The sequence below is a fragment of the Sciurus carolinensis genome, chromosome 9 (genome assembly GCF_902686445.1).
Source record: "Sciurus carolinensis chromosome 9, mSciCar1.2, whole genome shotgun sequence".
Classification (NCBI taxonomy): domain Eukaryota; kingdom Metazoa; phylum Chordata; class Mammalia; order Rodentia; family Sciuridae; genus Sciurus; species Sciurus carolinensis.
This window is the reverse complement of record NC_062221.1, coordinates 53,791,016-53,817,469: the sequence shown is the minus strand read 5'-3', so window position 1 is coordinate 53,817,469 and position 26,454 is coordinate 53,791,016. Positions and strand designations below refer to the sequence as shown.

Genomic DNA, 26,454 nt, shown 5'->3' with positions numbered 1-26,454 from the left:
TCATGTCCCTCACCCCTCCTGAGAGTAAAGGTTTCTTCTTCACACCATGGAGGTGACTCTGCCTCTCTCTTTAGGTCTTCTCTTAATTTCTTCCTGTCACCCGCCAATTGTGTTTTTCCCAGAATTTTCCAGTCCAAAGATGGCCAATTTGTTGACCAAGTCAGGTACCACTCTCGCCATTTGGGAAGAGCGTTTGGGCTAGTTTGCAGACTGGTGGCCCAGATCAATCAGGTTTGGCCTGTCAGGATAAAACTTTGGTGTGCAAGTTCTGACTGATCTGCCCACTCAAGGACTTTTGAAGCAACCTGACCAAAATTTATTGGTTGATTATAGGCAGAAGCAGATCATCTCTGAGTAGTTTTTGGAAAGGTAAAAGTTAAGAGAAACATCTAAAAGGAAAGGACCAAGGGACCTGTTCTGTGAGATGGTGTCTTTGGGGAGAATGTCATCCAGCAGGTGTTACCAGGCTTCTGAGTTCTAGGTAAGCAAGTCAGTCAGAAGCTATTGACATGGGACAATGATTGTATGAAGTTGGCAAGATTTTTCAATCTTGGAGAATTTCACCATGCTCATTACTTTCATTTTTATTCATTTACTTTCACTTTTTCATTTTATTATAAAAACTCATGAAAAATCAGGACTTGGGAGTTTATCTATAGGGCAGTAAAAAGATGTGAGGTCAGGGTGGACATACCCTTTATTTAATCTTGGAAGGGAAGGATTCTTAAAATACAGAGCTGTTGGTTAGAAACAGTGACTTAGAAGAAAAAAACCCCCAGGTAATTCCCTGTGAGGAAAGAAAGGGAGATGCTAGTCATAGTGCTCTCGGAGCAGTGACATGACTTCTTTTCATAGTGGCCATTTGAGGAGACATTGGTGAAGATTCCAGTGTTGCTTATTTTCCAATTAGTTCTTCTGTGTGTGACAAATGAGACCTATGTGGACAGCCTTGTGGCCAGTGGCTAAACCAATGGCCTAGGTTGGTTCCTGACTTTTAAATCCATGGAACATAGTAGATACTCTGTAAATGTTTGTTGAATAAGTGAATGTGTGAATGAATGTGTGAATGTGTCCTTCTGGTTTATACTACAGAGTAGGAGGACTTCCTCAGAAATTGCTCAAGACCCCAACAAATATTTGACCTGGCTCTTAGAAATGTCATGGCTGAGTAGAGGAGGAAGAATTCCACAGGCTAATATCAATACTTGCTTCAATTCGAAGTACCCATTAAGTGCCACACACTTAATAAAAAGTAGTTAATGTGCAGATGAATTTCTGTTGTCATTGACAGGGACCCACAGATTAGATTATATCCACTTAACACGGGAGTATCCAATTACTCTAGGCAAGAAAATCAGCTCAACTATTTCCTTATTGTCACCTGGATAAAATCTCAACATTTTCTAGATGAGGAAACTGTGACTTAGAGACAGTTCAGCTCGTCCAGTGATGGAGCTATAATCTGGGGCCTAAATCTAGAACTTCTGACTCCATATTTAGGCTTCTAACCTCAACCCCTGGAGCCTCTAAACAAAGATTCCCAATGCACTCCCACCCCGTGGATGATCCAAGCACATTCCAAGACAGGAAGGATGGGCATTGAACTGGACCTCCCAGAATGGGTAAGATTTCAACAAGTGGTAGCAAGGTTGAGGGGAAATCACTCTAGGCAGCTACTCCCCACACCTGACCCACCTTAGTGACTGGGTCTTTTGCAGGTCTTACTTCCTTTCTTTCCTGCCCTCTCCTTATAGCTTCCAGGAACCAGCAGATCTCTCAAATAAGACTAGAGCAAGGACTGAAAGGAGGGGGATGAGAGCAGAGCCTGGTCATCCTGGGGGTTGGGGGCAGTAACTCCAAGGCCACTTAGTCATTAGGTTGATGGAATTGCTGATTTGCACTAAAATGATACTTTAGTTACTGTGGAGTGGTTTGGTAGGAACCTCAAGGGAGATGAAGGATCACATGGGTGAAGTCTCTGAGGACCTAAGATTTTGGAGAATATAAAGGGGAAGAGAAGAGGAGAGTGGAGATGAGAAACGGAGGGTGCACCCTCTTTTTGATTTCTTATTAACATATATAAATCATACATAGTGATGGGGTTTAGTATGATGTTTTCATACAGACATCCAGTATGCACTGATCAAGTCCAACCTCCCTTTTTCTGCCCTTCCCTCACTCCTTCCAAATCTATTAACCACAGGTTGATTTTTCAAAGTTTCCACATATGAAAAAGAACATAAAGTATTTATCTTTCTGTAAGTTCTATCTATCTTGCTGAAAACGATGGGATTTCAGTCTTCAAGACTGAATAATACTTCATTGTGTATTTATAGCACATTTTATTTACTCATTCATCTGTCAACGGGCATCTATGCTGAGTCCGTCTTAACTGTTGTGAATAGTGCCACAATGAGCATGGGCGTGCAGGTGTCTCTTTGGTAAGCTGATTTCATTTCCTTTGGATATATAACAAGAAGTGGGATGGCTGGAGCTCTTTAATTTTTTGAGGAAGAGCAAAATTAACTAGATGGAGTTTTATCAGACTCAGAATCTTCTGCATAACACAGGAATCAATCAACAGAGTGAAGGGACAACCTACAGATTGAAGAAAATATTTGCAAACTATTGATCTGACAGAGGATGAATATCCAGAATATAAAAGGAACTCAAAAACTTTAAAAATGTAATCTAACTAAAAGTGGAGAAAAGATAGCCTCTTCAACAAATGGTGCTGGCAAAACTGGAAATCCATAAGAAAATGAAACTAAACCCCTATCTCTCACCCTGTACAAAACTCAACTCAAAATGGATCAAGGATCTAGGAAACAGACCTGAGACACTTCGCCAAATGAAAGAAAAAGTAGGCCCGATTCTCCATCATGTTGGCTTAGGACCAGACTTCCTTAACAAGATCCCCATAGCACAAGAAATAAAAGCAAGAATCAATAAATGGGATAGATGCAAACTAAAAAGGTTTTCCTCAGCAAAGGAAACAATCAATAATGTGAAAAGAGAGCCTACAGAGTGGGAGAAAATCTTTTCCACACACACTTCAGACAGAGCACTAATCTCCAAAATTTATAAAGAACTTAAAATGCTTTACACCAAAAATACAAAGAATGCAATAAGTAAATGGGCTAAGGAACTGGGCAGACACTTCACAGAAGATATACAAGTGATCAACAAATATATGAAAAAGTGCTCATCATCTCTAGTAATTAGATAAATGCAAATTAAAACCACCCTAAGATTTCATATAACTCCAGTTAGAATGGCTAATATCAAGAACACAAGCAATAATAAGTGTAGGTGTGGATATAGGGAAAAAGGCACACTCATCCGTTGCTGGTGAGGTTGCAAATTGGTGCAGCCACTCTGGAAAGCAGTATGGAGATTCCTTAAAACACTTGGAATGAACCCACCATTTGACCTAGCTATCCCATTCCTCAGTTTATACCCAAAGGATTTAAAATCAGCATACTACAGTGATGCAGCCACATCAATGTTCATGGCTGCTCAGTTCACAATAGCTAGATTGTGGAACCAACCTAGATGCCCTTAAATTGATGAATGGATAAAGAAACGGTGGGGTGTGTGTGTGTGTGTGTGTGTGTGTATACATATATATATATATATATATATATATATATATATATATGTATACACACAATGGACTATTACTCAGCCATAAAGAAGAATAAAATTATGACATTTGCTGATAAATGGATGGAGTTGGAGAATCATGCTCAGTGAAATAGGACAAGCCCAAAAACCAAAGGTTGAATGTTTTCTATGATAAGTGGATGACGATACATAATGAGGGGGAGTGGTAGTGGGGTAGGAGAGAAGATTGAAAGAACTTTGGATGGTGTAGAGGAAAATGGGGCAGGAGTGGGTGGGGGAAGGAAAGATAGTAGAATGAAACAGACAGTATTACCCTATGTATATGTATGATTACATGCATGGTGTGAATCTGCATTGTGTACAACCATAGAGATGAAAAGTTGTACCCCATTTGTGTACAATGAATCAAAATGTAGTCTGTAAAAATAAAAATTTAAATAAAATTTTAAAAACTTAAAAAAAAGTGGACATAAAATCTGAATAGCAAGATGTTTTTAAAAAAAGAAATACAAATGACCTCTTTGGGGCAGATATTTCTCGTGGGAACTGCAGTCATGTCTCAAGTGGTTTCTTTGATTGTATTTTTGGTTTCCCTGTCAGAGAGTCAGGTGCTGGCTGTATGCAGCCATTGGTTCACATGTCCCCCCAAACAGGAAGTTGGCAATCTGTTGTCATTGTCTATCATCTGAGCTCTAATGAGCAAGTTCAAGGGTTATGGGGACAGTCTGATACAGAACATTTACTCTAAGGTCTTGAATAATCTTGTGGCAAAGCAAAAAAAAAAAAAAAAAAAAAAAAAAAAACCAGAAAAAAAAGTATTTAAAAAGAAATTTCTTGTTTTCATGATTACCCTGCACATCACATCAGCAAGTCTTCAGTTGTTGGTCAGGATCATGGGAGGCTGACACTCAACAGTGTTGTTAAAACGTATTTTGAGGAGACATAGATAACCTGGAGACCCCCACCCACCCTGTGCTCATAAGGCTTCTTCATATTCTTCTGACATTTTGTTAGCTTGACAGTGCAAGTTACACTGTCAGGGTAATGCTGAGTGAGGAGAGTCAGCAAGAAGAAATTGGTATGCACGTGCATGGGTGTGCGTGTGTCTGTGTGTGCACACTTAGGTGTAGTTCTGGGGATTGAACACAAGGCCTCACAAATGCTCTCCCATAAGCAGAGATTGCAAGGATGGTCTCTGCTGCTACAAGCTGGATGACTTTGGTCAACATTCTTGACTCTGAATTCTTGATTCTTTCTTCTACACAATGGTAATATTAATATCCTCTTTGTTTACTTGTTGAATAAGATAACAGAAGGAAAAGTGTCTAGCACAGGTCTTAGTACATGCTAGGTGTCTGATAAATGGTCCATTTTATCTCTCCTTCCTTTTTTTTTTCTCTTGCTAACTTTTTGCTAGTTGCTGCTGGAAATAAAAACATAAATATGACCTAGAACCTGCCTTTGAGATGCTAGTCTCAATTGGCCAGAGTGCAAGGCAGAAATGTCACAGGTGTTCCACAAAAGGGGAAGGTGTTGCTCAGTGAAGCACAGAGGAGAGAAGAATCCACTTCGGGTTGGGGAATTGGAAGCTATCAAAGAGGAAGTGGATTTTGAGGAAAAAAAAAAAAACTCTATAGAGAGGTAGAATTTATCAATTTCTTTTCCCTTAGTTTCCATTTCCCTCCTTTCTTTTTGTACAGTTTTGACCCACAATTTAAAATGTCCAGAGGTGGGGAAGTTTCCAAGTCCAGCCTGACTGGATCCGGCTCTATTTCTCTCTGGTTCTTTAGATGTGACTCTTCCTCTTGCGTTGGGGGAATGGATACCAGGGAGAAACTCAGGGTCTTCTGAAAACTCAGTTCTCAGAAAAATGTTGTATGTGCAAACAAGGGTTTGTGTACACTTGCAGGGATTCACAAACTTTCCAAAGCCCACCCATTGGTCCCTGCTTTAATAACTGTGAATGCAGAAAACATCCCTATGTAGATCTAGTAATGGCCATGGTAGCATCACCATCATCATCACTTCTTCCTCCTTCTTAGGTAAACTTAAAAGTGTTGTTGAAAATCAGGTGAGCTATTCTGAATACTTCCTTAAAAGTCAGGTGCTTGAGCAAATTGCCTGGATAAGGAGTGTGGGATTTTAACAGAGAGTCATGAAAGAGTAGGACTGTGCAGGCCAAGCAGATGGCACGGGCATCAGAAGGTACAACAGGACCCTCAGGGAATGTTTGAGGAAGGTGAGGCAGTGGGTCTGGTTGTGGCTGGGGCTCTGTGAGGGAGGGTCCTGGTGATGGTAAGGGCCAGATTGTGGATGGCTTTGAGGGGTGGAAGGAGGATTATCTTTGATTTCAGGCAGTGGACTCACTGGACTTTGGTACATAGCACTAGTCACAGCTGTAATTTTATAATTTTTGTGGGATTATTTGATTAGCATCTTCTGCCCCCACTGGTCTGCCAGTTCTCCTGTCCCAGGCGCTATCTTCTGCTTACCTCTGTACCTAGCACAGATCAAGAATGTCCAACTTAATGGATACTCAATACATATTGGTATATGAACAGGTGGATGAATGACTGAATTAACAGTTTCAGAGCAGTAAGAGACAAGCTTGGGTCAATGTTTCCAAAAAACATGAGCTTTAGCACTTGATTTGATTCTGTCTCAGGTTTCCTTTTTGTTTGTCAATAGGTGTCACACAGGGATGGAAACTGGCATCTTGTCAGCCTATCCTTCCTGTGTCTGGGTGGATTAGACAGTCAGCTCTGCGGTAAAGTGTACAAATGGTATTTGGCATCTGCCAGTCCCCTGTACTCCCCTGATCTCCCACACACTATTTGACCTTGAAATAATGGGAAAACATGCAGTTCTGGAATCAGATGAGACTAGTTCAAACTTTTGCTCTATTTCTTATTAGCTTTATCTGTAAAAGAGGAATGATCCTAAATATGTACTTCATTATGTTCTTGTGATGATTAAATAACTCTTAGTATAAAGAGTTTGACATATAATAGGTGCCTTTGTTTTGTTTCTACATTTAATTTTATTTTTTCTTATTGTGTACTTTAAAATCATAAGAAAATATTTTTATGTTTTCCTTGATTTTAAAATGTTCTTGTTTAGTGTGGAAAACCTTGTCTATACAGCAAAAATATTAACAAACTAAATAAAACATTTTATCTATGATCATTATTAGCATTTTATGTATTCCCTGTTATGTTCTTTGCTCCTGAGAAACTTTATCTATTTGAAAAAGGTAATTCCCATATACAATGAGAGAGGCTGCAATAGGGTAAGCAATGAAAAGTGATTCTCCCTTCAACCCTAAACTCAGTCATCAGGTTCCTTTCCTAGAGACAACCAGTGTTACCACTTCTTAAATGGCCTCCCAGGGAGAGTCTAAGTTTCTAGAAATATCTATTTAGTTTCATATCATCTTCCTCTCTAGTGAAGCTAGCATGGTGGACACAGTGTCTCTCCCTGGAGGCTACAGTTTTAAGTGAGTTTCCTTTCAGCTCTCAGATGTCCTCATGGGCAGGGCCAGATAGGACTCTAATGGCAGGTTCTGAGAGCTTGGTAACACTTGGTCTCGGTTGTATATTTTGGTTGTTTGAATTGAAAATCTGCAAACAACTGAACAGGTGTTAGACTTCTGGGTCTCAACCGTTTTCACAGTTGCTCAAGCGAGGAGCAGAGCTGTTGGGGCCACAGACAAGAGGGCTGAGGCAGAAGTTGGGCTTTCTCCAACTTTGCTTTGAACCCCAAGGCAATGTTTTCTAAACGAACAGTGGGAAGGTGTGGTCTGACATGGAAAGATTATATTTTGCAGTTGAGATCAATCCAGAAAGTCAGGGATGCGTGCCCGTAAGATGCTCTGAACTTGAATCAACTCGGTCCACTCAGACCAGTCCTGCACCCACCCTCTCCCTCAGGTCCCACAGTCTTATGTCCTCTCCACCCCATCTCCTATCACTAGAGCCTCTCCTCTGCACATTGCATCCCTGCCTGGCCAGGTCTGTCCCACCCATCCTCTCACCAGGACCTGCCTTCTCCACCACGCCCTTTCTCTCAGTCTTCCACCTTCCCCTCCTTCCATTAATAGACCTGCCCAAGCACACTGAGAACTCCACCCTTCAAGGGCCCTGTGGACAAGGAGGGGAGATGGGAGACTGGACCTGATAAATACTCAGTCCTATAGAACAACAAATAAGAATGGACTGATAATGCATTTGAGACACCTCATCTATAAAATGGGCATTAAGTAATATAATGGATGTGACATTGCTTCAAAATCTGTAAAGTGCTGTACAAACTCAAAGGCCTCAGAGTCTCATGAGGATGATGATAATTTAAATGTGGGACATGGAAGCCAATCAATAATTTTACAAATTAATTTTTAACTATGAAAGTGATACTCATTCACTTTAGAGGATAGATAGGTAGATAGAAAAAATTCTCATGGTCTAATTAGAGAGTGTGGAACCTTGGATTATGGTTCTTACTGTACATCCTATCCTTCTCTGTGGGACCTGTTTACGTGGGAGGACTATTGTTCCTTTGGTGGTGAATTTTGCTGTATGACTTTGGCCAGTTAAGTGTGAATGGAAATAGCACAGAAGCCATCTCTGAAGCTCTAAGAGCCCTTGTGTGGTTATGCCATCTTTTTTTCCCTTCTGGCATGAGGCTAGTATATTTCAGGTGTTTTTCCATCACCCAGGTCCTGGAATAAAGAGCTCTATGAATGGGCTGGGGAGATAGCTCAGCTGGTAGAGTGCTTGCCTCGTAATCACAAGGCCCTGAGTTTGATCCCCAGTACCGCAAAAAAAAAAAAAAAAAAAAAAAGAAGCTCTATGAAGGATATAGAGTACCAGTATTGTTCATCTTGTAAGCCCTTGAGGTATAAAGGTTGTTTGCTACTGCAGTATAATCTGCCCTAAGATATCTGTATTGATGCACAAAGAAATAACAACTGTTCATAGTTTTGTCTATTTTAGTTTTTTCAATTGTATATAATTTTTCTTTATAAAAATAGGTTTGTAATACATATTATTTGATGAGATACTTTTCTCATCTGCAGCTATTTCAGTATAACCTTAGAAGATAATCTGCCCTAAGACACCTGTATTGATGCACAAAGAAATAACAACTGTTCATAGTTTTGTCTATTTTATTTAGTTTTTTTCAATTGTATATACTTTTTCTTTATAAAAATAGGTTGGTAATACATATTATTTGGTGAGCTACTTTTCTCATTTGCAGCTATTTCAGTATAACCTTAGAAGATAAGGATTTAAAAGATAAGGATTTTTTCTTAAAATAACCACAATACTAAAATTAATAATACTGAAATTAATAATCTCTTCATATCACCAAATATCAGTCATTATTAACGTTTCTCCAACAGTATTTTGTTGTTTTTAAATCAGGGATCTAGGGTTCACAGTAGGTTGATAATGTCCCTTAAATCTCTTATTTTTAGGTTTTCCCTCTCCTTCTCTTTTTCCTCCTGTAAATATATTTGTTGAAGAAACTGAATCAGTTGTTCTGTGGAATTTCCCAGTCTGGATTTTGCTGATTGTGTCTTTATAGTGTCACTTGGCATGTTCCTCTTCACATTGTATTTCCAGTAAATGGTTGATGAAACCTAGAGACTTGGGCTTGGGCTGTAGCTCAGTAGTAGAGCACTTGCCTAGCATGTGTGATGTCCTGGGCTTGATCTTCAGCACAGCAAAGATCAATCAATCAATCAATCAATCAATCTAGACTCAATCAGATTCAGCGATAGATTTTTTTAGAAAACTCAATCCACCATGAACATTTTCCACATCATTTAATATCCTGTGATAATTTTTTTTAATGATTATGAAGTTGTTGACTATAGCAAGGTGTCATTAATTTATGTAGTCTGTTGTTGGACATTATGGTTGTTTCTGTGTTTTTGCTACTCTGCACAGCTCACTGATAAACATCCTTGTGGTAGTCCACTTTTTGGCCTAATTTGCTCCCTTCTATTCTGTTAGTTCCTACGGATGGTGGATGCCTGTGCCAGCTTCCTCACAGAAGCCTTGAACCCGGAAAATTGTGTTGGAATCCTGAGGTTGGCAGACACACACTCTTTGGACAGTCTAAAGAAGCAAGTTCAAAGTTACATCATTCAAAACTTTGTGCAAATTCTGAACTCTGAGGAGTTTCTTGAACTTCCTGTGGACACTCTGTATCACATCTTAAAGAGTGATGATCTTTATGTGACTGAGGAAGCTCAGGTGTTTGAGACTGTGATGAGCTGGGTCCGCCACAAACAGTCAGAACGACTCTGCTTGCTCCCCTGTGTCCTTGAGAATGTACGATTGCCACTTCTGGACCCTTGGTACTTCGTAGAGACGGTTGAAGCAGATCCTCTCATCAGGCAGTGCCCAGAGGTCTTCCCACTGCTCCAGGAAGCCAGGATGTACCACCTTTCTGGCAATGAGGTAAGTTGGAGATGAGAGATGTTATATTTAGCCAGTTTAAGTAGAAGATGCCATACTGTTCAAAGTTTGAGTCGAGAAGTTCTAGAAGTCCTGAATGCCTGATCTGTAAAATGGGGATGATTCTACATTTCAGACAGTTACAGCAACACAGTTGCTCTTTCCAACTGTGTAAGAGCAGGAGGTTGGTGAGGGGCAATGCACACAGACAGGACTGGGCCCTGTCCAGAGACATGCCGCTTTCCTAATTTGTTCACTCTGTTGAAACTTTATATCTCTTGGATGGACTCTGATGTTACCTTGGTTCAGACTTTCATCCTTTCCTTCTCAAATTTCTGGAAGTTCCTCAGAACTTACCTTCCTGCTTCCAAGCTGGTCTCATGCCAATTCATTTCCTTCACTAGTAGGAAATGTTACTTATGGACTTTTCATCTCCAGCTCTCAGAAGAGAGTCTCTGGTACATAGGAGTGGTAAATGTTTTCTGAGTGCTTAGACAAGTACCAGAATGGTGAATACACATAGTGCCTGGCTCTACCTGGGTCTCCTTAACAATTCCTGAATAATTTTTTAATTCAAAACTTTATAAACATAAGAGTAAGTGTATTAGAGGGGAACAAAACTGGCAGGAAGTAATGCTATAGGGACAGTTTGCCAATGATTTGTACACATGAAGACCCATATACAGGTGTCACTGCACAAGAGTTCTGAGATTAGCCCAAAAGAGTTCTTTGTTACACCATTGGGAAAAATCTTAACCAAAGGTAGCTCAGGAATTGTCTGTCTGAGGCTCCTCTGGCTATCTTTTCTCCCTGTGTATCTTTTTCTAACTCTCCGTCATTTTTAGATCCACTTTTCATTCATTTACTCTGCAAAGTTTTCCTTAAATATTTGATAGAATTAACCAGAACCTGTCATTTTCTAAGATTTTTTAAACTACAAATAGTATCATTTTAATAGATACAGTTCTATTCAGGTTATCCACTTCTTCTAGAATGAACTTTGGCAGTTTGTCTTTCAAATATTGTTTTACTTCATGTAAGTTGCTGAATTTTTTAGCATAAAATTATTCATAGTATTCCCTTATCACCCTTTTACTATCTATAGGATCTGTTGTGATGTCCCATCTCTCATTCCAGATATTGAAACTTTGTATCCTATTTTGTTTGTTTGTTTGTTTGTTTTGTTCCTCTGATCCTTCTGCTTAGAGGTGTATCATTTTTATTGATTTTTTTCAAATAGCTAACTTCTGATTTATTTTCTTTTCACTATTTTTCTATTTTTTTATTTCATGTATTTCTACTCTGATCTCGATTACTTTCTTTCTTCTGCTTATTTTGGGTTTAATTTACTCTTCTTCCTCTCATTTATTAAGGTAGATGCTGAAAACATTGATTTGAGAATTTTTTTTCTAATATTGTCAAGGGTGCTGTAAATTCCCCCCTAAGAACTACTTTCATTGCATACCATATATTTTAAAATGTTGTGCTTCCATTTTTCACACATAAATCCTGAACAACTATATGTCAAATTACTATGTCTTAGTCCACTTTGTGTTGTTATAAAAAATAACTGGAGGCTGGGTAATTTATAAAGTAAAGAGGTTTATTTGGCTCATGATTCTGGTGGCTGGAGGGTACACATGGCATGTATGGCACCAGCAGTTTGGCAAGGGCCTCCTGATTATGCCACCACATGATGAGAAACAGAAAGAGAAAACAACCACATACAGAAGGGACCAAACACACAGGTGGCCTTGCTTTACAACAACCTGCTCTTGCAAGAACCAATCCACTATGAGAGATCAGCATTAATTCCTTCTGGAGGTGGTGCCCCTATGATATAATTTTCTCATATTAGGCCTACTTCTTAAAGGTTTTTCCACCTCAGTACCACCACATGGGGGACTAAGTTTCCAGCACAAGAAACTTTAGGAGACAAATTAAAATTATATTGAAACCATAGCACACTGCACAGACAGTCTCTGCCTCACTAACCTTTTGGTCTGATAGAGACAATGGGACAATTAGCAAAGGTGATAAGTGGACTGATGGGAGAAGCTCAGATTACCACATAGGTCCTTTCCCATGCTGGATATATGGACTTGGCAGATAGTTACACTGGGTATCATACAACTGTGGAAAGGTTTAGTCTCTATAACTTCTCTTAGGTCAGTTTAAAATATAGAGTCTTGACCAACTATACTTCTAATACTCTATATTTTGAACATGCTAGTTACTTTTGCTTCTACCTGCTATTTTCTAAGTCCCTGAGATGCAGGCAATAAAGGTTTTCCTCTCATATAGAAAGACTCTACCCTGTTTTCTGCAGAAATTACTACAATTAAATATCTTTACTATCTTTTTTATTTCAAGGTCCTGGAGGGGATCAGATATGGGTTTTAATCTTAACTGCACAGTTTATTGACAGCATAATTTCAGGCAAGCTACCTTACTACTCTTAAGGCTCAGTCCTAATTTGTGACAGATATAATAATATCTAACAAGTGACAGAACTGTTTTAAAAATTGATTAAAATAATAAATGAAATGTTTTTAGTACAGTGTTTAGTGCCTGATAAGTGTCCCATAAATGGACCTTAGTATTATTCTCACTCAATTCCTTTATAGCTGTTCTGTCTCCCACAATCAAGCATTTTCTTCTCTGGAACTAAAATCTCTTTTTTCACTGGGTCCCAGGCTTTTGCTGCCTTATTTCTTCAAATGCTGCACAAGGCACTTTCTCATTTCTATATTATAGTCTGAGCAACTGAATCAATCAAAGATCTCCAAATTGGATCTCATTGCCATTTGGGCTCCTGAAACTCTACTCACTGCTTGAATGATCTTGGATTTATTCCTGATGACAGTAGAGTGAGTTTGGTTGTTACTCTTGTGAATATACTCCTCCCCTTAACCTTCATTTCTAACCTTCATTTCTTCTTTCCTTCTCTTTAATCTTCTGCATCTTCTAAGCTGGTGGGAATGGTAGGAAATTTTAGAACCTTAAAAGCAAATATTGAGTTATGTTTTGTTTAAAAGAGGTAGCTGGAACCTTCATTAGAAGAGATTTTTTAAGGACAGAAAATGTTGCCTCTTCATTTAGTTGCTTCCTAAGTTTCCAAGGACTAAGTTGGTCTATTACAGAGGTTTTTTCTGACAGTGTGGTATGGGAAGATGCAGGCTCTTGAGGACAGCTTTGTTGGCCAACAAGGTCATTTCTGTTTGTCCTTGACTCTAGCTTTGTGGACAATGAGCAGTTAGTAAGGTACAGCTGTCCATTTTGGTTTGTTTGTTTGTAGTGCTGAAAATTGAACCCAGGGTCTTGTGCAAGTACTCTACTACTGAGCCATATTCCTAGCCCTATCTGTTCTGTTTTTAACAATCTGAAGTTAAACTGGTTAGGCCTGATTGTTGGGTGGAATTCACTGGAAAATATTTATGTATGTCTGCAACAAGCTTTCACATCTCTGACTTCAAATTGACCTTTGTCAAGCCTTGGGGTTTAATATTTTGCCAAATGTAGCAGAATTTACAATGATGATTAGTTAATTGTATTAGTTATCAATCATTGCATAACAAACTACCTCAAAACTTAATAGTTTAAAACAACAAAGAGAGCTGGTGTAGCCCACTGTTAGAGTACTTGCCTAGGATGTGCAAGATCCTGGGTTCAATCCCCAGCACTGTGAGAAAAAACAAAGGTCAAACAACGAACATTCACAAGTTTGGAGTGTCAGGTATCTGGGTGGGGTTAGGCTGGGTATTTCTGGTGTAAGTCCCTTACCAGGATGTGGTCAGGTTGCTGGGGCTATAGTAGTTTCAAAGTTCAAGTAGGGTTGTAGGATCCATTGTAAGCTAACTCACAGGGTTGTTGGTGGGCATCAGTTCCTTGCTGGCTATTGGTCAGAGGTCTTGGTTTCTTGCCATGTGGGAATCTCCATATCATCCAGTGACTTCCCCCTGAGAATGAGAGAGAAAACAAGACAGAAGTTGTGGTACCCTTTAAAGCAGGATGAACCACTATTGCAGCTCTACTCTGTTCATCACAGAGATCAATTCTGGAATAGCATGAATGGAAGTATATAAGGTGACTATTGAGAAGCAGGAATCACAGGGGCCATTGTGGAGGCTGGTTACTATAATAATTTAGAATAGAAAAAATAATCCACATCAGGGGCTGGGTTACCTAACTTGCCCATCCATCCATCCATCCATCCATCCATCCATCCATCCATTCCTCCATCTACTTATTCAACCTATGCTTATAGAAACCCATAAGCTCCAGTTCTTGGTGTTGAAGATCCATTAGCAAAAAAGAGTTATTCCTGCCATCAGGGATCTTACAGTAAATTACAAGGCAGTATGAAAAGTGCTGTGGTGGGCAAATTCAGCATTATGGAAATATGTGTGAAAAGTCTGGAATGACTTCCTAAGAAGGAGATAGAGTGACACTGCAGCTAATTCATAATGACTTGAAGGGTAAGTGGATTGGGGAGGCAGCATGGGAAATGGGGGATGGATATCATGGGGAATTTCAGGCAGCAGGAAGAGACCCAGGAATTTTAGTAGGCACAGATATTTGATATGCAGGAACAGAGAACACCATGTCAGCCCTGGGAACCAGGAAGTAAGGCCATTGCTAGTCTAGGTCCCCATTAGCCTCCACTACCCAGAAGGTTGTTGAGGCAGGAGAGCAAGCATGGTGAATAAGATGGGAAGCTTCCCAGGGGAGGTTGAGACCTGATTCTCAGAATTGAAACAAGGGTCACAGAGGAACCAATTCTGAAGGTTGATGCTATCCTCTATGCAATACCCAACCACACCTCAGTGCCCTCTGAAGAAGACCAGGTTGGTGCTGGATGTTGTGTCTCAGATGCAGGGAGGGGAAATTTAGGTACAGGAACTAGGGTTGGTAGCTGCAGGGAAAGTTGAAAGTTGTCAACATTTGTGTTTGGTGCCAACTCATTGCTTAGATCCTGTCCTGCTGCCTTGGTGCCTTCAAGTGACTCCGAGTTCCCTGGTCTATCCCTCCTGACCTACCTAATTTCTATTGTTGATGCCCTCAGGCTGAGCCCATTGCTTAGGATTTGTCCTGCCACGTACATCCCTACTCTTTGTGCTGCCCCACAAGGGATAGCTCTGCTGAAAACTCTACAACCATGGTCCAGCCTCAAGAATTTGCTGGAGCTGGTTCTTTGGCACAGAAAAACAGATAAGGAAATAAAGACTCATGGAAAAGTCAAGGTTGGTTGTACTGTGGCCATTGAATTCACCCCTGAAGGGCTCAGTCGTTGCTACTGTAACCAATTTATCAACACCAGTGGGCAAAATCAATGTTCTGTGACTGTGTCAGATAAGCCTAATTTTGTAGAAGAAAGTGGCTGGTTTGGCCATGGGGAAGTGGGCACTGTCTCTCTGTCTCCCATCAGCATGCCCATAGAACCACCCCACTGAGCACCAAGGATGGTGCAACCAGGAAGAGGCAGCTCTTCCTTTCATCGTGATATCCATTGACATCTGCTACTGATGCTACAGACAGGACAATCTGATGAGGGTTGTGTGCCCCACTCCACTTCATGACCTCATGAATGTCCATAATGACCTGAAGGCACAGAACCAGTAACAAGCATTTTACAGAGAGTGTATCATTTCTCCAAGGTCACATGGCCCTAGGTGATGGATGCCCAGTGTATTTGACTTCTAAACCTCTGGTTTTACAGTTGGGTTCAAATACCTGTAATATTTCTACACTTATTCTTCACTTATTAAAGGTTATGAAGGGCCATAAACTTGATGTCGGGATCAGTTCCCCAGCCTCCATGGCCACACCCTGATTCTTTCTGCTTCTTTTTCCTCCTAAGTCTCTGCTCTGTGTCAGTGTGAAGGACTTTCCTTCCAGAAGGTTGGTGGAGAGCAAAATCTGAGATATCATAAAGAAATTGAAATCAGGGAATATGGGAAATAGCCCAAAATGAAATTCCAGGGTTTAAGGTTTCAGACCAGGTAGGAAGAATGGGACAGGGCAGTAAGTACATTTGATGGCAAATAAACCCTATCTAAACAGAATAAAAGAAAACCCAACAGGTAACATTTATTGAGTACCTATTACATACCAGACTCCAGACCAAATGCACTATGTATCAAGTCACTTAATTCTCACAACAAATCCATGAGGTAGTTTAACACTAAAATTCCCTTTACACAGTTGATGACACAGAGGCCCACCGAGAGGAATTCACATGGTCATGTAGTAGCAGATTTGGGAATTGGGACCTGTTCCATATGACTCCATAGCTGGAGCTGTGCTCCATCATATGTCCCCCCATTGATTTTCAGATCATTTCGGAGCGCACCAAGCCCAGGATGCACGAATTCCAGTCTGAGGTGTTCATGATCATTGGTGGCTGCACAAAGGACGAACGATTTGTGGCAGAGGTAACCTGCCTGGACCCCCTGAGGCGCAGCCGCCTGGAGGTGGCCAAGCTCCCACTGACGGAGCATGAGCTGGAGATTGAGAATAAGAAGTGGGTGGAGTTTGCATGCGTGACATTAAAAAATGAGGTCTACATCTCAGGTAAGCAGGAACCATGTGAAGTCAAAGCAAACCACACTCCTCAGTAGCATGCCACATTTTCCCAAGCGATAGCCAGGTAACCATCCTACGAGAATGACTGTGAGTTGGCAATGACCTAACTCTGACTGGGTGAGGCCCTGGAACCAGGAACTCAGGTAGTCTTACCTGGAGAGTGCACTATTACTTAATATACTCTAAGATATGAGCAGCATTGTACTGGGATTTATAGGAGCAGGCAGGCAGGTCCAGTCCTTCATGGAAAGGGAAGAAGGAAAAGTGGTACTAGGATTTATTCAGAGTCTGCTACAGGCTAGCATAGGGCCCTGCACCAGGTGTGGGAATACAGTAAGGAATGAAAACTTCTGCTCTTCTCCTAAACCTGACCCCCTCCCAAGTTTATTAGGTCATCCTTTGATAGACTTCAGTAGCATAGTGAATATGAAAAGCATACATTTTTGTTGCTAAATTGCCAATTATTCACAATTACTTTATGCCCATCTTCACCTTAGACCTGAGGTTCCATGAGTCAACACTGTCCCCAGCCCTTAGCACCGTGCCTGACTTCAGAGTAAACACTTGAGTAATGTTTATTGAATGACATAGTCTCAACAATTTTACTACATAGTAGATGAACCTATTTTAATAATACTACATTGATTCTATAAGGTAGGTATTCTTAAGGTAGGATAAAACCAAGGCTTGGAGAGGTTTGGAATGTAACTAGGGTCACACCCTGATAGGTGTCAGGCAGAATCCCAACCCAGGTGCTGAGCCTGAGTCCCAGGCTCTCACCCTCACATCAAAACTCAGCTCTTCTTGGGACCTTAGGGAGGAGGCGAGCACCCCACCCCAACCCCACACACCCTTAGAGACTTTTCTGCAAGTGAACTTACTTGGGAAGAGCAACTGCCCAGAACTGGTTTTCTCCAAAATTGAGGGCAGGCCTGCTCTTCTTTGGATATATTCATACCATTGACTAGGTTCTAGTTTTCTTTTATATTGTAGAAATATTTGTAATTGATATAGAAAATTCAAACAGTACAAACAATAGAAAGTAAAATATGGTAATTTCTCCATGCCATTATAATTCTTTATTTTTATTAAAATAGTTATATTGTTTTGGAGTAAGTAGTGTCAGTGATGTAACAATCCTAAATCTCAGGGAATTAAGACAATAGAAGTGACAGTGAGGGGTGGGGTCCATCTGCTTCCACTCAGTCCCTCAGGGACCCAACCTCCGTCAATTTTATGACACTGCCATTTCCCACATGTGGTCTTCATTTGGGGAAGATGGAGAAACCCAGTGAGTTGAGAAGGCACATTGGCTCAAAAAGCCTCAGCCTGGAAGGACCGACTGGATTCTGCTCACATTCCATTGGCAAAGACTAGCTGCGTGCCCTTCCCTCCCAGCATAGAGGTGTCCTGGGAAATGCCGTTTAGCCGAGTGTGGGGAGTGGGGGGTGGGGTGGAGGATCAGGGTTGGTTGTCATAATCCACCTTCGCCATTTATACAGCACATGTTATTCTACAACTTGTCCTTCCCCTCTTGAATTTATAATTCATTTAAAAATGATACAAGCAGTACACGCAAGTATGCTTGCTTACATAGTTAAAGCAACAGAAACTTATACTTCCATTAGCAGTATAACCTGGGTATCAGTACATGTTGGCGCAATGGATGTATATATGTTAGGTGACATACTACATGTAATGCACAGCATAAAGCCAGCTACTGGTGAGAGCTCCAAGTTACCTATCATTATCACCAGTGCTCTTCCTTTCTTTGGTAATGGGGATTGAACCCCGGGGTGCTTTACCTCTGAACTACATCCCCAGGCCTTTTTATTTTTTATTCAGAGACAGCGTCTCATTAAGTTGCTGAGACTGGTCTCTATCTTGTGATCTTCCTGCTTCAGCCTCCCGAGTCGCTGGGATTACAGGCATGTGCTACCATGCCTGACACAACTGCTCTTCTTTTTGCCAGCTGTAAGGCAGTCTATTGAATGAAAAAAAATAATTTTTTTACAACTTTCTTTTTTAAAAAATCTCCTTGGGAGAAAACTCGCCAGTAGGCATTCTTAAACACTTACACTTTATATACTTGTGCTGCTATCGGAAAGTTCCTGGAAGCAGTCATAAGATCTGTGAATAGAGAATTTTGGTGTGTATTTCTAAATTGTCCTCCAGAAAGTTTGTATTGATTTGTTGTTCAATCAGTGTTGAATGACAGGGCCCATTTTCAACATCCTGGCTAACAATTTTTATTATTAGTCATTTTATTTATTATCATTTTTTTACTATATATTTTATTTATCTTTTGATTTTTTACAGACTGCATTTTGATTCATTGTACACAAATGGGGTACATCATTTCATTTCTATGGTTGTACACCATGTAGATTCATACCATTCATGCAATCATACATGTACATAGGGTAATGATGTCTGTCTCATTCCACCATTTTTCATACCCCCTCCCTCTCTTTTCCTTCTATATAATCTAAAGTTCCCCCATTCTTCTCTCACTTTAATAGACTAAAATGTTTAAATTTATACTCTTGGGTCATTGGTGAGTTTGGACCTTTTTTAAAAAATTTTTTTTAATTGTAGATGGACACAATACCTTTATTTTGTTTATTTAGTGCTTTTACATGGTGCCGGGGATCACACGCAGGGCCTCACTCATGCTAGACAAGCGCTGTACCACTGAGCCACAACCCCCACCCCTGGACATGTTTTTACATAGTTATTAGCTAATTGTATTTATTTAAAAATGATCTGTTCTTACTCTTGGGCTCTTCTATTGAGTGTTGTCTTTTTCTTACTAATTTTTTGGCGCTCTTATTATGTATCCTTTGCCTTTTGTGTTGCAAACAGATAGTGGTTGTCTTTTGACTTTGAATTATGTTTATATAGTCATTTTCTTCCCTCTATGATTTTGAGTTTCATGTTATGCTTAGAAGTATCCTTCCCTCCCCAAGATCATTAAGATGGTTTCTTATATATTCTCCAATTACTTTTATAGCAGTTACGTTTGACCTTTATTTTAAATGCAATGTGAAATAGGTAACTAACTTAATTTTTCTCCAAATGAATAGCAGTTGTTCTAATAACATTTATTAAATAATTTATATGTATTTTAGTCTTGTTTCTGTCTCACTGTTTTTAATTAATCAGTGTGCCTATTTTTATGCTCATACTGTAGTGGTTTTTTTGGGGGGTGCACCAGGGACTGAATTTAGGGGTAATCAACCATTTACCCACATCCCCAGCCATTTTTTGTATTTTATTTAGAGACAGGGTCTCACTGAGTTGCTTAGTGCCTTGCTTTTGCTGAGGCTGGCTTTGAACTCATGATCCTCCTGCCTCAGTCTCTGGAGCCACTGGGATTACAGGCATGCACCACCATTCCCAGACAGTAGTGTTTTTATTATGATAGTTTTTAAGCACATTTTAATATTTGATGAGGAAAGCCTACTTCATTCTTCTTTTTCAAAAATTTCTTAGAAGTTTTTCCAGTGGTGAGCACTTGCCTAGCATGTGCAAGGCCCTGACTTCCATACCCGGCGCTGGGGCGGGGAGAATTTTTTGAAAAAGCATCCTTTCAATTGGCCTTTAGAGCCAATCAGAGTGACTGTACATTTGGAATGAGTGTGCTGCTTAGTGTTAGAGCACTTGCCTAACATATGTGAGGCCTTGCGTTCCATCCCCAGCACTGAAAAAACAAAACAAAACAAAAAGTCCCCTGAATTTACTTTTCCAAGTGAAATGTAGAATTATCTTGTATTGCTCTCTTTAAAAAGCCCTTCAGGCACTGGAGCATGCAGATCTCCTGAGGGAGGGTTGGCATCTCTGGGGTAACACTTCTCCCCCGCCCCCACTATGCTTTCCAGTTAGTCAGATCTTCTTTAAAATTCAGAAATAAAATCATAGAGCTTTTTTCCTATTTCAAATAAAGATTTGCATACATTTCTCTGAAAATTTATAGTTATTTTATAATTATTGACACTACCTAAATGGGATCAATAGCATACTGTTTTGAATAGAGACTTGTAAAAGGCACACAATCCAAAGGAAATGGTCAGAGTATAATGAATAAGAAATTTAAAGAAAAGGAAGCTCAGCCTCCCTTAGAATCAGGGAAAACCAAAGTGGGATATCAGAGAGAGGAGTAGGGAGACTTTCCTATGCCAGGGACACGGGGAAACGTCAACCAGCATAACTTCAGAAGGATGCTTGGTATGTGCCCATGTCTCTGACCTAGAAATCCCACTTTTGGGTTCCATCCTAGGGAAGCACTTAACTCATGACCCAGAACATTGTCAGTAATATTCTTTGTCCCACTAGTGCAGGTTTGTAAGTCTGAAAATTTTTTGTTTAAATCAGCAAACTTAGAAGTTAAGCTGCCTTCTAATTTATGAGCTGGTCAATGTCCTGCCATCCCTGCCCAGTCTCACTTCCTGCTCCTGTGGGCACAAACACCAAATCCAGGCTCCCTCTGTCCCCACCCACCCAGGCTGAACTCCAGTGGCCTGAGGTGGCACCGCACACCATCTAGCCATTGCTCCCCCCACTGCCTCTCTCCCTGTCCCTGTGTTTGCTTTGTCTCCCTGCAGCCCTGCCCCAGACCATATTCACCTTCAGGATTTCTCTTGTCTCCCCTTGGAGTGAGGCTGGTCCTGACTTAGCACTTCTGGAATTCTTAGAACTGATGGGAGAAGCTGCATTTCTGACTCATCTGGTGGTTTCTTCAATGTTTTGTTATCTCTTACAGGTGGCAAAGAAACACAGCACGATGTCTGGAAATACAATTCTTCAATCAACAAATGGATTCAGATTGAGTATTTAAACATTGGCCGCTGGAGGCATAAGATGGTGGTGTTAGGTGGCAAGGTCTATGTCATCGGAGGTTTTGATGGCTTACAGAGGATCAACAACGTAGAGACATACGACCCCTTCCACAACTGCTGGTCGGAGGTATAAGAGATAATTTCTATGACTAATTCTGTATTATTACTTCAAAGCTTTATAAAGGCACATGCCTATGATGGTGGCCAGCATTTTGATTGCCTTGCTCCCATGGAGAACATTTTTGGTGGCTCTGAGCTTCCCTCTCCTTAGGAGTCATGGCTTCAGCATTGCTAATCAAGGCACAGCAATAAAATCCTTCCAGGTGGGGATGCTCTCTGTGGGTAGCCAGAGCCCTTGATGTAGAGGGGAGGTTCACCTTGTCCTGAGATGGGAGATCCCATGGTTATATGTTTTGGCCCTGAGTCTGTCTCCTCAGATGCGTTCCATCTGATTCCCCTCCACACCAGGCACTGTTTGTGAACCCAGAATCATGTTTAGGAGTCAGTCCTTATTTATTTTCCCATGAGTAATTAACCATTTACATGCCTGTATGTAAGACTCTCAATGTGACCTCAGATATATATCATACCCAGGAAAAGTAAAGTGACTTCACCTCCTGTAGTTCCAGGTTATTCTCAAGTTCGAATTTTCTTTCTCCTTATCAGAGTATATCTTAGCTTTGGGGAATATAAAACACAGTCACTGTAGGTACAAGCAAAGTTCCCCAGATCACCACAACATCCAGCAAAGATCTGTCAACCTGAAAAGTGCTGTATAGGGAGTCCTTAACATTGTGTGTGTTGGGGGGTGTGCCCAACATGTTCCCCAATCATCAAGTCCTATCACAGTGTTGCTCCGTGACCCAAAGGGGTTATGTAAATAGGTAAGAGGCTCTTGAAATCCTTTTAAGTGTCCTGGGATTTACAAGGTAAAAGTACTTACCTGTCTTAATCCTCAAAGTTGCAATGTGCCCAAAGTGGCTGGTTAAAGACTTAAACCAGTTTTTCTTCCTGGATATAAACACTAAAGACAATCAATGCAACAATGAAGACATAGTGGGCACTCAGGTATTTTCTGAATGAATGAACACATGAATGCATATATATTTGAAGAATTATTTTCCTCCAACATTGGCTGACTTCATCTATATAACACTAATTCCTGCCTATACCCCCTCCTTCCTTGAGAACTGGACTCAGAGAAACAGGGGGGAACATCCCAATACACAGCCTGCCCTCACCTGCCTGGAGCCTGTGGGGAGGCTGGGAAACACATGTTTTAATTCTCTCTGCATCTTAAGGAGAGTTAGGCCCATAGACCTTGTCACTTCAGGAGATGGATGCCCAGGTTTGTGTCCCAGGGCATATGTCCTGTGAGTCCTTCCAGCAATTGAGGAAGCATGGCTGACACCTTCTTCTTGTACCCTGTGCCTCTGCAGGCTGCACCTCTCCTTGTCCACGTCAGTTCCTTCGCAGCCACCAGTCACAAGAAGAAGCTCTATGTGATTGGGGGTGGGCCTAATGGAAAACTGGCCACGGACAAGACTCAGTGTTATGACCCTTCCACCAATAAATGGACTTTAAAGGCAGCCATGCCAGTGGAAGCTAAATGCATCAATGCAGTGAGTTTCCGGGACCGCATCTATGTCGTTGGTGAGTGAGTGATGGCTTTTTATTTATCTGAGGTTCCCATTCATTTAGCCATGCCAGAGATCAGATAAAGCACTCCTGAGAATTCCTGGGTGAAGTGGGTGGAGCCAAAAAGGAAGGAAAAACAGGGTTGGTTCAGGTCTTGGTGGATTTTCCTTGCAGTCCTAGAGGCAGAATCAAACCCATTTAGGGGAAATAAAGCAGATGGACACTGTGGCCCAGGGGAGGAGGCCAGAAGTCATTGCAGGAGCAAAGTTGTGTTGCAAACATTAGTAGATGTACAGAAGTTGAAACGTGCACAGTATAATAAGTGCCCAACCAGTGGTATCTGTCATTACTTCCTAGTTTGTGTTCGTGGAAATTTCTCCCTGGCTGCTTGCTTTAGGGGCTCTGAGAAGTTACATTTAGTTGAGAGGAAAGTCTAGCCAGCCAGACTACAGTTGGCATGTAATTGTTAAGGATGGTGGCTCCCAGTCCTGACTACTCATTAGAATCACCAGGGAGCTTTTTAAAAAAGTATGGGTAGCTGGGCCTTACCCCAGACCAGTGAAATTAGAATTCAGGAAGGAAGGAGTTTGCTGGGGAACAGTATTTTTTTAAAAACTCGAGGTGATTTTAATGTGCAGCCAGGGTTGAGAACTACTGATTAAGAAGATGCCAGAAAATAAATAACTTCAGTGAATGAGAGCTAATAAGAGAAGGCATTTGGAGGCAAAACACTGGAACAGATTAAGGGGAAAACATTTTTCTCCCTTGCTTTAGATTTCTTGTGTGTTTATGGTTAGTCTCTTGACTGCTTCAAAAGTCTAATCTCAAGATGGTTAACTTGGGTTGATGTCTCAGATCATGCTTGGTTTCCAAAGAGATGCCACCCCAGCTACTGCCAGGGATGGATGACTTCTATCAATCAGTGCTCTACTGGGTACTTTAGGTGCATGGTCCTTCTGACCTCTTATAACCACCATGGTCTTGGTGCCCATGGTAACAGAATAAAAAGCGCAGAGCTGGGATTATGGACCAAAACTACCTGAGGCACCAGATGGTGCATCTTCCCAGGAGCAGTCCTGAGGTGCATATTGATAGCCACGTTAAGCCAGGTGTCCTTTAGAACCATGACTGCAGAATTGAAAGGACATGGTGAGTATCTCCTCCTTGGCAACCTGCTGCTCCTAGGGATCCACCCTGGCTTTCTGGGGAAAGAGCCTTCAATCCACCGTTTCTCTTGGCAGGAAGGTAGTCCTGACCTAACCGGAAGTAGAATTTTAGTGGTTAACGGGGGAAAAAACCCAGAAAATTGGTGGGATGCTTCCCCAGTGTGTTCTTCCTCTCCAGGAGGGGCCATGAGAGCGCTGTACGCCTACAGCCCGCTGGAGGACAGCTGGTGCCTGGTGACGCAGCTCAGCCACGAGCGGGCCAGCTGCGGCATCGCGCCCTGCAACAACCGGCTCTACATCACCGGCGGGCGGGACGAGAAGAATGAGGTCATCGCCACCGTGCTGTGCTGGGACCCCGAGGCCCAGAAACTGACGGAGGAGTGCGTCCTGCCCCGGGGGGTGTCCCACCACGGCAGCGTCACCATCAGAAAGTCGTACACTCACATCCGGAGGATCGTGCCGGGAGCAGTGTCCGTGTGACTGCCGGGGAACTCTGGAGGGCGCCGCTGGGTCCACGGAGGTCTCACCCTGCACCCTGCACCCATGTCCGGCCGCAGGCTCCGCACTGAGGCTTACCCTGGGGCACCGAGGAAGTCACAGCTTTGGGACACTTGAAAACGGCCAGGAATGTTTGCATGACCTACCTCAGGAGGAAAGGCGGGAAGAAGAGTAATATTTAACATTCGGGTCACATCTATGCTATGCTGGGTCCGGTGCCAGGCCTTTTCCTATATTAACTAACTTAACTGTGGGAATGACCTCCAGCTGCGATATTGTCACTCTTGTCTGAGAGGTGAGGAAACTTGAGTTTCAGAGAGGTCAGGTGACTTGCCCCGGGATACTCATTTAGCAAGTAGCTAAGCCAGGAGTCTAAACCCGAGTCTTCCCAGTTCAGAGTCAATGTCCTCCTCACCATGTGCCTGACTCAGGAGGAGGAAAATCAGAACCCACACCTGACTCACCCGTCTTGTTCTGGCAAGTCTGTTAGAAGATTCGCTCAGCAAGGCAGGGAAACAAAGGTGTTTCTTTTTCCTTTCTTTCTTTTAGCTTTTGTATTTAAACCGTATGGAATCCTTGGTGTTGGAGCTTTTGGGGGCAGTGTCAAGAGTGTCTCATAGACTCTTCCACTTGACAGTGGAGGCAGTTCTGGGAAGACCAGTTTGCATTGAAAGAGATGAAAGTTTTGTGTTCTGTTCTCCTGGTATCAAAGCCTTACTTTTTAGGACCACTGGATGGCCCATTTGGACTAGAATTGCCATTGTCAGACAGAATTACCTTCACCACAGTCTGGTGCCCTGGCCTCTTAATATCCAATAGTTGTACTGTAATGTAGAAAAGAAGTTTCCAGAGACTCAAATTACTGTTTTTGTAAATATGTAAACTTCTTAACACTGTTGGCCACTGCAGGAATGTCCCATTCTCTTGACTGTGTACTTTCTATTTTTAGACAGTGATCTGCGGTCCATGTTCCTGGGACCCCACCCTCCTGGAACCTTAGCTTTCAGGGTCTTTTAAAACCCATCTTCTTGAGTTTTGAATAAGCTTGGCTCAGTTTTGACTCTAAGAACAGAGCCTGCCCTTCATCTAAGAAAAGAGCTTTCAAATGAGCTCACTGGAAATTCATTCTAATCCCTCAGATAGAGAAACAGGTTAAGAGATCTTGTTTCACATGCTGTAGTTAAAAACATAGCAACTGCATTACCCCAGGTACTTTATTTTCATTGCATGATTTCAGTTCTCTTTATAGAGTTTTAGTTGATGTCAGAGGGTCATATTGTGTTTATACTTCTCAACAGTTTGGGAAGTCAGAGATATTAGAGTTGATAGTGAACTTAATTTTCATAAAAAATGTTAAAGTGAAGTCAGGTGTGGTGGTGCATGACTATAATCCCAGGGACTTGGAGGGCTGAGGCAGGAGGATTGCAAGTTCCAGGTCAGCCCAGGCAACACTGTGAGCCCCTCTTTCAAAATAAAATGAGAAGTGTGGGGCTATATCTCAGTGGCAGAACACCCCTGGGTTCAATCCCTTTCCACAAATGAAAAAAAAAAAAAAGTTTTGTCTGAAGGACCTAATGTTGTAAATTTATTTTTAAAACTTGGAAAATTACAAGTGAGATCTCTTTATGTCTAGCCTGT

The 26,454-nt window shown here is 41.4% G+C and overlaps 1 protein-coding gene across 1 annotated transcript in view; it reads left to right on the top strand.

Annotated features, from left to right (window-relative positions):
* The window catches only part of Klhl6 (kelch like family member 6), a 59,911-nt gene extending 33,663 nt beyond the window's left edge, over positions 1 to 26,248 (top strand). Inside the window, exons 3-7 of the mRNA XM_047564733.1 lie at positions 9,645 to 10,094; positions 16,427 to 16,664; positions 21,439 to 21,641; positions 22,954 to 23,167; positions 24,497 to 26,248. Of these exons, the coding sequence (XP_047420689.1) occupies positions 9,645 to 10,094; positions 16,427 to 16,664; positions 21,439 to 21,641; positions 22,954 to 23,167; positions 24,497 to 24,798 (1,407 nt within the window). The 3' untranslated portion in view covers positions 24,799 to 26,248. The remainder of the gene's footprint in view (positions 1 to 9,644; positions 10,095 to 16,426; positions 16,665 to 21,438; positions 21,642 to 22,953; positions 23,168 to 24,496) is intronic.
* Positions 26,249 to 26,454: the final 206 nt, after the last annotated feature.